At 53.9% G+C, this 10248-nt stretch overlaps 1 protein-coding gene across 1 annotated transcript in view; it reads left to right on the forward strand.

Moving 5' to 3' along the window:
- LOC108803664 (kinesin-like protein KIFC3) overlaps nt 1-10248 on the forward strand; it is a 22344-nt gene that overhangs the window by 8505 nt on the left and 3591 nt on the right. Inside the window, exons 6-13 of the mRNA XM_018575487.1 lie at nt 890-1037; nt 1337-1479; nt 1613-1724; nt 2901-3082; nt 3295-3399; nt 4100-4230; nt 9475-9598; nt 9730-9859. Of these exons, the coding sequence (XP_018430989.1) occupies nt 890-1037; nt 1337-1479; nt 1613-1724; nt 2901-3082; nt 3295-3399; nt 4100-4230; nt 9475-9598; nt 9730-9859 (1075 nt within the window). The remainder of the gene's footprint in view (nt 1-889; nt 1038-1336; nt 1480-1612; nt 1725-2900; nt 3083-3294; nt 3400-4099; nt 4231-9474; nt 9599-9729; nt 9860-10248) is intronic.

A 10248-nucleotide genomic window follows, 5' to 3' on the forward strand; every position in this document is an offset into this window, starting at 1 on the left:
GCTTCAGTGGAAGGGGCAGGGCTTCAGTGGAAGGGGCAGGGCTTCAGTGGAAGGAGCAGGGCTTCAGTGGAAGGGGCAGGGCTTCAGTGGAAGGGGCAGGGCTTCGCTGGAAGGGGCAGGGCTTCAGTGGAAGGGGTTGGGCTTCACAAAGGGCCAGGGACCCCAGGAACCGTTTTCCAGGGGAATGGGAATGTTTTGCATCTGCTGATAGCCCCGGAGGGTGGGGGAGAGACGTCCAGGATTCAGGTGCAGCACAAGAGAAGTCTTCAGTGTTGAGGAGGCCGAAAGAGTGCAGACGATTGGCAGAGGACATATTCCAGACTATATACAGGGGCCATGGATGGAGAGACGCTGCATTGGAGTAGATGGGACAGGTCGGGGGTGGAGATGATGGTGAGGAAGTTGCCCAGACGGGGATCTAGCATCTCATTCATGATGCTTCAGAAGGACCCGTGTGGATGGGCTCCGGGGGGTAAACGGGGTCAGAGACATTTCTGGGACTTGGGTGACAGGTCTGACCGGCTTCAAGCTGCGTTTCCATAGACTTGTATGGGGGGAGGAGCAGTTCTGGCACGAGCCATTAGTAAGCTGGAGGTGAGAAGTGATGTTCTCGGTGAAGGAGTCCATTGTCTGATAGAACTTTGGTGAGAAGACAGAAGCAAATATTCCCTGAGACACCAACATTGCACGTGGAATAGTGATGTCGCCACCATACGGTGGAGCGGTGTTGGGTCCTGATATGAGACGAAGGTCAGGAAGTCTTTATTGATGTCTGTGAGATGGTTTGGTGCAGTGGAGACCCATCATGGTCATACGTGGTCATCTTAGCACATGGCAGAGAAGAGGGGGGGGGGGACCTTCTGATGTAACCCTCCTCTTGTGATTCCAGATTTCCAGCTATGAGATGGAGATTGAGAAGCTAAAGGAGCATCTGATGCAGGAGATTCACCAGCTGGAGGCCCAGAAGGAAGAGGCCATCAAAGAGGCTTCACAATGCTCTGAGCAGCACATGGACACTCTGCGGGATCAGCTCATAGGTTGGTAGAAGTGACCCCACTGACTCCACTATGGGTGGTCATTACAGGATGAGAACAAGATAGTCAGACCCCAATAGTCTATAACCCGCACCCCCCATATCCTGTATGTCACATGACCGGCCTGACTACAATATGGATGAGGGAGGTGAAATGAGGACGGGTAGAGGCTGCTGCTGGCTCAGCGGGTTGGAGGTCCAGTGGTCAGAGGGTCACATCTACACTTTAGATCTGTATGTTCAGCATTATGTAGCAGCTCTTGAGTTCCCCGAGGACCAATGATTCATTTCTATGACCTGTAGGGGTGCAGAGCCGCCTAGTGTCACTGCAGCCGGTTCTGAAGAACATGAAGACCAACTACAACAGTCTCAGGAGCCAAGTGAGGAACTTCTCCCAGTTTTATGAAGCCTCCATCCAAGAGGCCCGGAGACAGGTGAGAGAGCAGGCAAGAGCAGAGAGCGTGGATGGGGAATAAGGCAGGGGACCCAGTCCATGACAAAGTGGAGGGGGAGGGGAGTCATAAAGGGGAAGGTGGAACCCAGAATCTGCTGTCATTGACATGTCTCGTGTCCTTTTAGATATGCAATGCCGTGACCAATGTGTCAGAGGCCAACAAAGACCTCCTGCAGAAGTATCAGCGGGAGGTGCAGCTGCGCAAGAGATATCACAACCAGCTTGTGGAGCTGAAAGGTGAGATTCCGATTCTATCTCTGACCCAACCAAGCCCCATTCTAAGGATTTCCCTCAGCAGGAACGTCTGGGATCATTATGTACTAAGGGACAAGATCTCGTCAGCGCTGAGGAACATCTTATTGTGGTGATACAACATGAAATGGCACCCGAAGCTCTTACAATTGTCTCTCTGACCAGAAATAAGATTCACTAAAACCTTCAGCTGTAGACAAGAAACACATGATATGGCCAAACGTTTGTAGCCACAGCATACAAAGACATTGGAGACAATTGTGATCTTCCAGACAAGATTTTGGAGGGTGTAGGTGGGAATTTGTCCCATGTGTGAGGTCAGGTGCTGATGTTGGATGAGAAGACCCGGCTCACAATCGGCTTTCCACTTTATCCCCAAGGTGCTCAGTAGGGATGAGGTCGGTAGGGATGAGGTCAGTAGGGTTGAGGTCAGTAGGGTGGAGGTGAGTAGGGTTGAGGTCAGTAGGGTTGGGGTCAGTAGGGTTGGGGTCAGTAGGGTTGGGGTCAGTAGGGTTGAGGTCAGTAGGGTTGGGGTCAGTAGGGTTGGGGTCAGTAGGGTTGAGGTCAGTAGGGTTGGGGTCAGTAGGGTTGAGGTCAGTAGGGATGAGGTCAGGGCTCTGTGCAGGACACTCGAGTTCCTCCACCACACTGGTCACACCATGTCTATGGATTCAATCAATCCCCAACTTCTCTGATTGGACTTCTCACCATTTCCATCTCTCCTCACCCAATACATGAGTTGCTCCACTTTGCAGCTAGAACATCCTCCACTCTTCAGGGAGGCATCCCAAAGGTGTTCAGTAGGGTGGAGGTCAGTAGGGTGGAGGTCAGTAGGGTGGAGGTCAGTAGGGTTGGGGTCAGTAGGTTTGGGGTCAGTAGGGTTGAGGTCAGTAGGGATGAGGTCGGGGCTCTGTGCAGGACACTCGGGTTCCTCCACCACACAGGTCACACTATGTCTGTATGGAGCTGGCTTTGTACACAGGGGACAGTCATGGGTGGGACAGAAAAGGGTCTTCACCAAACTGTGACCACAAGGCTGGAAGAGCCCAATTGTATGTTGTAGTGTTCACAAGACCCTTCACTGGACATCACTTGGGGGGTTCACATACATCTGCCCATTTAGTGGACATAGGTGATTGATTTCTTTGCTTTATTGGTCAGGAAATATCCGGGTGCTGTGCAGAGTGCGGCCACAAAAAGACCTCAGTGACCAGGAGGGTTCCGGAGTCTCCACCATCATTACTGATGTGAATGATGACACCAGACTGTCTGTCACCTATAAAGGGAAGGAGAGAAGCTTTGAGCTTGATAAAGTCTTCTTACCGGAGGCCACCCAGGAGGAGGTCAGCTGACACCACTTGATAGTTCATTACAATGATAACATCAGAGCATGAAGGAGAGGATGAGGATGCCGACAATAATTGTGTACAGTTTAGTCTATATCATTCGTCTGAGTTCCTCTCCTAGTGTTCTCCTGTCATTGTATCTTACGTCTGCATGGAGTGTTTCCTGGTGAATGTTGTCACTAATGGCAGAATGTTCTATTGGTCATCAGGTGTTCCTGGAGATCGAGCCTGTAGTCACATCCTGCATCAATGGCTACAACGTCTGTATCTTTGCTTATGGACAGACTGGTTCTGGAAAAACCTACACCATGGAGGTAAGTCTCCCCTCTGTCCATGGAGGTAAGTCTCCCCTCTGTCCATGGAGGTAAGTCTCCCCTATGTCCATGGAGCTAAGTGTCCCCTCTGTCAATGGAGGTAAACCCCTCTGTCCATGGAGGTAAGTCTCCCCTATGTCCATGGAGCTAAGTGTCCCCTCTGTCAATGGAGGTAAGTGTCCTCTCCTTTCATTTCATCCCAGGGTGGTAAGTGTCCCCTCTGTCCATCTCATCCCATGGAGGTAAGTCTCCCCTCTGTCCATGGAGGTAAGTGTCCTCTCCTTTCATCTCATCCCATGGAGGTAAGTGTCCCCTCTGTCCATCTCATCCCATGGAGGTAAGTGTCCTCTCCTTCCATCTCATCCCATGGAGGTAAGTGTCCTCTCCGTCCATCTCATCCCATGGAGGTAAGTGTCCTCTCCGTCCATCTCATCCATGGAGGTAGGTGTCCTCTCCTTCCATCTCATCATCCAATACTGTCCTCAGGGTTGAAGTGTTTGCCCCGTGATTGGGGTTTTTCATGTTTTTAGCTCCTCCATCCCCCAAAGATGGATCTCCTCTCAGATGGAGCTTTGATCGGAGTATTCAGCCTGTTATAGATGCCGGGGGCTGAGCAGGGGCTCAGTGAGGAGGTCACATGGTGGGGTGAGGGGTCCAGACACAGTCAGAGGTTTCGTTTGATGTATTTTGTATTTATCAGGGGACAGCTGACCATCCCGGGATGAACCTTCAGTCCCTGCGGGCTCTGTACCAAGAGATGGAGGCACGGAAGGGCCTGTGGAGTTATGAAGTCACACTCAGTATGGTGGAGATCTACAATGAGGTCATCAGGTGAGTCACTAGAAGGAAGAGGGAGCCACATGGCTTGGGGGTTAGCAGTGAGCTCAGTTCTATGGATCTTCTTGGGTTTGGGAGGCTTCAGGGACTGTGAACATTTCTTCCAGTTCCGCCCGAGATTTTGGACGTCACTCACAACAGAAGAGAAATTCGTGTTTGTAAATTGCCACAAAGGTGAATGAAGTGAGCTTGTGTGTGAGCAGGTGACGTCGGGTCGCCTAGGGTGGGTAGTCTAATGGTTGGTAGCTGTTCCACCAGGGACCACCTCTTTAAGCATAAGATATGTTGAGGAGGGTCGGTGACCCTTCATGTCCATTCCACCCCTGGATAACGTTCTCCGGACCCTACAGATAAGTTGGGGAAGGTCGGTGACCCTTCATGTCCATTCCACCCCAGATAATGTTCTCCGGACCCTACAGATAGGTTGGGGGAGGTCGGTGACCCTTCATGTCCATTCCACCCCAGATAACGTTCTCCGGACCCTACAGATAAGTTGGGGAAGGTCGGTGACCCTTCATGTCCATTCCACCCTCGTATATTGTTCTCCGGACTCTACAGATAAGTTGGGGAAGGTCGGTGACCCTTCATGTCCATTCCACCCTCGGATATTGTTCTCTGGACTCTGCAGATAAGTTGGGGAAGGTCGGTGACCCTTCTTGTCCATTCCACCCCAGATAATGTTCTCCGCACCCTACAGATAAGTTGGGGAGGTCGGTGACCCTTCATGTCTGTTCTCCGGACCCTACAGATAAGTTGGGGAGGTCGGTGACCCTTCATGTCCATTCCACCCCAGATAATGTTCTTCGGACCCTAAAGATAGGTTGGGGGAGGTCGGTGACCCTTCATGTCCATTCCACCCCTGGAAAACATTCTCCGGACCCTACAGATAAGTTGGGGGAGGTCGGTGACCCTTCATGTCCATTCCACCCCTGGAAAACATTCTCCGGACCCTACAGATAAGTTGGGGGAGGTCGGTGACCCTTCATGTCCATTCCACCCCTGGAAAACATTCTCCGGACCCTACAGATAAGTTGGGGGAGGTCGGTGACCCTTCATGTCCATTCCACCCCTGGAAAACATTCTCCGGACCCTACAGATAAGTTGGGGGAGGTCGGTGACCCTTCATGTCCATTCCACCCCTGGAAAACATTCTCCGGACCCTACAGATAAGTTGGGGGAGGTCGGTGACCCTTCATGTCCATTCCACCCCTGGAAAACATTCTCCGGACCCTACAGATAAGTTGGGGGAGGTCGGTGACCCTTCATGTCCATTCCACCCCTGGAAAACATTCTCCGGACCCTACAGATAAGTTGGGGGAGGTCGGTGACCCTTCATGTCCATTCCACCCCTGGAAAACATTCTCCGGACCCTACAGATAAGTTGGGGGAGGTCGGTGACCCTTCATGTCCATTCCACCCCTGGAAAACATTCTCCGGACCCTACAGATAAGTTGGGGGAGGTCGGTGACCCTTCATGTCCATTCCACCCCTGGAAAACATTCTCCGGACCCTACAGATAAGTTGGGGGAGGTCGGTGACCCTTCATGTCCATTCCACCCCTGGAAAACATTCTCCGGACCCTACAGATAAGTTGGGGGAGGTCGGTGACCCTTCATGTCCATTCCACCCCTGGAAAACATTCTCCGGACCCTACAGATAAGTTGGGGGAGGTCGGTGACCCTTCATGTCCATTCCACCCCTGGAAAACATTCTCCGGACCCTACAGATAAGTTGGGGGAGGTCGGTGACCCTTCATGTCCATTCCACCCCTGGAAAACATTCTCCGGACCCTACAGATAAGTTGGGGGAGGTCGGTGACCCTTCATGTCCATTCCACCCCTGGAAAACATTCTCCGGACCCTACAGATAAGTTGGGGGAGGTCGGTGACCCTTCATGTCCATTCCACCCCTGGAAAACATTCTCCGGACCCTACAGATAAGTTGGGGGAGGTCGGTGACCCTTCATGTCCATTCCACCCCTGGAAAACATTCTCCGGACCCTACAGATAAGTTGGGGGAGGTCGGTGACCCTTCATGTCCATTCCACCCCTGGAAAACATTCTCCGGACCCTACAGATAAGTTGGGGGAGGTCGGTGACCCTTCATGTCCATTCCACCCCTGGAAAACATTCTCCGGACCCTACAGATAAGTTGGGGGAGGTCGGTGACCCTTCATGTCCATTCCACCCCTGGAAAACATTCTCCGGACCCTACAGATAAGTTGGGGGAGGTCGGTGACCCTTCATGTCCATTCCACCCCTGGAAAACATTCTCCGGACCCTACAGATAAGTTGGGGGAGGTCGGTGACCCTTCATGTCCATTCCACCCCTGGAAAACATTCTCCGGACCCTACAGATAAGTTGGGGGAGGTCGGTGACCCTTCATGTCCATTCCACCCCTGGAAAACATTCTCCGGACCCTACAGATAAGTTGGGGGAGGTCGGTGACCCTTCATGTCCATTCCACCCCTGGAAAACATTCTCCGGACCCTACAGATAAGTTGGGGGAGGTCGGTGACCCTTCATGTCCATTCCACCCCAGATATTGTTCTCCGCACCCTACAGATAAGTTGGGTGAGGTCGGTGACTCTTCATGTCCATTCCACCCCAGATAATGTTCTCCGGACCCTACAGATAGGTTGGGGGAGGTCGGTGACCCTTCATGTCCATTCCACCCCAGATATTGTTCTCCGGACTCTACAGATAAGTTGGGGGAGGTCAGTGTACCTTCATGTCCATTCCACCCCAGATAATGTTCTCCGGACCCTACCGATAAGTTGGGGAAGGTCGGTGACCCTTCATGTTCATTCCACCCCAGATAATGTTCTCCGGACTCCACAGATAGGTTGGGGGAGGTCGGTGACCCTTCATGTCCATTCCCCCCCAGATAACGTGCTCCGGACCCTACAGATAGGTTGGGGGAGGTCGCTGACCCTTCATGTCCGTTCCACCCCAGATATTGTTCTCCGGACTCTACAGATAAGTTGGGGGAGGTCGGGGACCCTCCATGTCCATTCCCCCCCAGATAACGTGCTCCGGACCCTACAGATAGGTTGGGGGAGGTCGCTGACCCTTCATGTCCGTTCCACCCCAGATATTGTTCTCCGGACTCTACAGATAAGTTGGGGGAGGTCGGGGACCCTCCATGTCCATTCCCCCCCAGATAACGTGCTCCGGACCCTACAGATAGGTTGGGGGAGGTCGCTGACCCTTCATGTCCGTTCCACCCCAGATATTGTTCTCCGGACTCTACAGATAAGTTGGGGGAGGTCGGGGACCCTCCATGTCCATTCCCCCCCAGATAACGTGCTCCGGACCCTACAGATAGGTTGGGGGAGGTCGCTGACCCTTCATGTCCGTTCCACCCCAGATATTGTTCTCCGGACTCTACAGATAAGTTGGGGGAGGTCGGGGACCCTCCATGTCCATTCCCCCCCAGATAACGTGCTCCGGACCCTACAGATAGGTTGGGGGAGGTCGCTGACCCTTCATGTCCGTTCCACCCCAGATATTGTTCTCCGGACTCTACAGATAAGTTGGGGGAGGTCGGGGACCCTCCATGTCCATTCCCCCCCAGATAACGTGCTCCGGACCCTACAGATAGGTTGGGGGAGGTCGCTGACCCTTCATGTCCGTTCCACCCCAGATATTGTTCTCCGGACTCTACAGATAAGTTGGGGGAGGTCGGGGACCCTCCATGTCCATTCCCCCCCAGATAACGTGCTCCGGACCCTACAGATAGGTTGGGGGAGGTCGCTGACCCTTCATGTCCGTTCCACCCCAGATATTGTTCTCCGGACTCTACAGATAAGTTGGGGGAGGTCGGGGACCCTCCATGTCCATTCCCCCCCAGATAACGTGCTCCGGACCCTACAGATAGGTTGGGGGAGGTCGCTGACCCTTCATGTCCGTTCCACCCCAGATATTGTTCTCCGGACTCTACAGATAAGTTGGGGGAGGTCGGGGACCCTCCATGTCCATTCCCCCCCAGATAACGTGCTCCGGACCCTACAGATAGGTTGGGGGAGGTCGCTGACCCTTCATGTCCGTTCCACCCCAGATATTGTTCTCCGGACTCTACAGATAAGTTGGGGGAGGTCGGGGACCCTCCATGTCCATTCCCCCCCAGATAACGTGCTCCGGACCCTACAGATAGGTTGGGGGAGGTCGCTGACCCTTCATGTCCGTTCCACCCCAGATATTGTTCTCCGGACTCTACAGATAAGTTGGGGGAGGTCGGGGACCCTCCATGTCCATTCCCCCCCAGATAACGTGCTCCGGACCCTACAGATAGGTTGGGGGAGGTCGCTGACCCTTCATGTCCGTTCCACCCCAGATATTGTTCTCCGGACTCTACAGATAAGTTGGGGGAGGTCGGGGACCCTCCATGTCCATTCCCCCCCAGATAACGTGCTCCGGACCCTACAGATAGGTTGGGGGAGGTCGCTGACCCTTCATGTCCGTTCCACCCCAGATATTGTTCTCCGGACTCTACAGATAAGTTGGGGGAGGTCGGGGACCCTCCATGTCCATTCCCCCCCAGATAACGTGCTCCGGACCCTACAGATAGGTTGGGGGAGGTCGCTGACCCTTCATGTCCGTTCCACCCCAGATATTGTTCTCCGGACTCTACAGATAAGTTGGGGGAGGTCGGGGACCCTCCATGTCCATTCCCCCCCAGATAACGTGCTCCGGACCCTACAGATAGGTTGGGGGAGGTCGCTGACCCTTCATGTCCGTTCCACCCCAGATATTGTTCTCCGGACTCTACAGATAAGTTGGGGGAGGTCGGGGACCCTCCATGTCCATTCCCCCCCAGATAACGTGCTCCGGACCCTACAGATAGGTTGGGGGAGGTCGCTGACCCTTCATGTCCGTTCCACCCCAGATATTGTTCTCCGGACTCTACAGATAAGTTGGGGGAGGTCGGGGACCCTCCATGTCCATTCCCCCCCAGATAACGTTCTCCGGACCGTACAGATAGGTTGGGGGAGGTCGCTGACCCTTCATGTCCATTCCACCCCAGATAATATTCTCCGGACCCTACAGATAGGTTGGGGGAGGTCGGTGACCCTTCATGTCCATTCCACCCCAGATAATGTTCTCCGGACCCTACAGATAGGTTGGGGGAGGTCCGTTCCACCCCCGGATAGCATTGTGTCCCGGTCCTCCTCGCCTGGTACACACAGAATTCCGACATTACTCCTAACAATGGTTTGGCAATCTCTTCCTCCACAGAGACCTTCTCTCCAGGGACCCCCAGGACAAGCTGGACATCAAGCTCCACCCGGATGGCAGCGGCCGGCTTCACGTGCCGGGCCTGACCAGCATGGAGGTGAAGAGTTTCCGCCACATTAAAAAGGTATAAAATTCCTCTTCAGTCATGGAGCCGATGCTCCACCATTACTCTGCCGCCGTGCCGCTATAACCTCCGAGAGCCCCGGAGCACAAAATGGCGGCTCCCAGGAGACTGATATGTGATTGTTTCTCCAGCTTCTGGCACTGGGGCGGCGCAACCGAGCCACATTCTGCACCAACATGAATGAGCGCAGCTCCCGCTCCCACGCCCTACTGACCATCACCATCACTGGCCGGGAATTCAGCTCTGGGGTCATTACTACAGGTACCTAATACCCCTCACCGAGTCCAGGTCCTACGGGTACCTAATACCCCTCATGGAGTCCAGGTCCTACAGGTACCTTATACCCCTCACCGAGTCCAGGGACAGGTCCTACGGGTACCTTATACCCCTCACCGAGTCCAGGGACAGGTTCTACGGGTACCTAATACACCTCACCGAGTCCAGGTCCTACGGGTACCTAATACCCCTCACCGAGTCCAGGGACAGGTTCTACGGGTACCTAATACCCCTCACCGAGTCCAGGGACAGGTTCTACGGGTACCTAATACACCTCACCGAGTCCAGGTCCTACGGGTACCTAATACCCCTCACCGAGTCCAGGGACAGGTTCTACGGGTACCTAATACCCCTCACCGAGTCCAGGGTCCGGG

This window comes from Nanorana parkeri, unplaced genomic scaffold, assembly GCF_000935625.1.
Source record: "Nanorana parkeri isolate BGI_ZX_2015 unplaced genomic scaffold, ASM93562v1 scaffold4001, whole genome shotgun sequence".
NCBI classification, from domain to species: domain Eukaryota; kingdom Metazoa; phylum Chordata; class Amphibia; order Anura; family Dicroglossidae; genus Nanorana; species Nanorana parkeri.